Source organism: Mesitornis unicolor, unplaced genomic scaffold (genome assembly GCF_000695765.1).
Source record: "Mesitornis unicolor isolate BGI_N332 unplaced genomic scaffold, ASM69576v1 scaffold3070, whole genome shotgun sequence".
NCBI classification, from domain to species: Eukaryota; Metazoa; Chordata; class Aves; order Mesitornithiformes; family Mesitornithidae; genus Mesitornis; species Mesitornis unicolor.
In genome coordinates, this window is record NW_010160077.1 from 26,258 (window position 1) to 27,208 (window position 951).

At 61.4% G+C, this 951-nt stretch overlaps 1 protein-coding gene across 1 annotated transcript; it reads right to left on the minus strand.

The window, feature by feature from the left end:
* Nucleotides 1-368: 368 nt before the first annotated feature.
* On the minus strand, nt 369-945 carry PIGC (phosphatidylinositol glycan anchor biosynthesis, class C). Its single transcript, XM_010188659.1, has one exon. It carries the CDS (start codon nt 915-917, stop codon nt 477-479), a length of 441 nt encoding a protein of 146 aa, XP_010186961.1. The 5' UTR covers nt 918-945; the 3' UTR covers nt 369-476.
* Between the last annotated feature and the right edge of the window lie 6 nt (nt 946-951).

Consider the following 951-nt stretch of genomic DNA (forward strand, 5'->3'; position numbering starts at 1 on the left):
AACCTGGGGGTCTGACAGCACCCATGGCCCAATGCACTGCAGCTTGCCTGCAGCGACCTTCACCCAGCCCCTTCACCTCCCAGAGAAGTGCTGTCAGTCCCCCTAGCACACATCCCTGGGGCTGAGGATCTCTATGGACGTGCTGCGGAGCACATTTGAGCCAGATGTGTGTTGCCACATGGCAGCTCTGCTCAGAGGATGCACACCTCCCCTGCACCCTCCCTCATATGTAGGTATGGGTCTGCATGGCTGGAACCCCCCAAGCTGCTGCAAGGGCCAGCGGCTCTGCGGGTTCAGCTCTTTCCTTTGCCAAAACCAAGCAGGTCAGGTCTGGAAACAGATGCTGAGGGCAACACACACAAGCGTGGTCCTCACTGCTGTGCGGGCGGCTTTATTGGGCTGGTGTCCTCCCCACAGGGCTGTCCCCAGGCAAGAGTCTTTGTGCTGCTCACAGCAGAGGGTCCCCAAGGCCTGGCCTACATGAGGAACCTGGAGAGGTCCTCCTTGATTTCAGCCTCATCCCATGGTCCGTGGATGTTGTCCTTGAGCAGCTGAAGGCGAATAAGGCAGTAAGGGCAGAGGCAGGAGATGGCGAGCAGCAGTGAGGCGAAGAGCACAGCGCCCACGCTGGAGACGGTGGCCAGCCCCGCCAGCGCCACCAGCGCAAAGAGCACCGTCACCCCCACGTAGCACCGGGGCGTCTGGGCTTTCAGCTTCTTCTGCAGCATGGGCCAGAGGGCGAAGATCTGCATGGCGAAGGTGACCATGACGAAGGCGTGGAGGGAGCGAGGCAGGCGGGAGGCCAGGCACACCGACGCAAAGATGGCCATGTTGAGGGACAGCGTGCTGGAGACGATGGCGGCGTTGGCGCCGTAGTCGAAGAAGATGAGGTGGCCGAGGAGCATGAGGGCCGACATGGCGTAGATGGTGTCTGTGCTGATGGACTCCGTC

Coding starts and splice junctions, on each gene's coding strand:
- PIGC (XM_010188659.1), bottom strand. CDS start 917: ATGTCGGCCCTCATGCTCCTCGGCCACCTCATCTTCTTCGACTACGGC.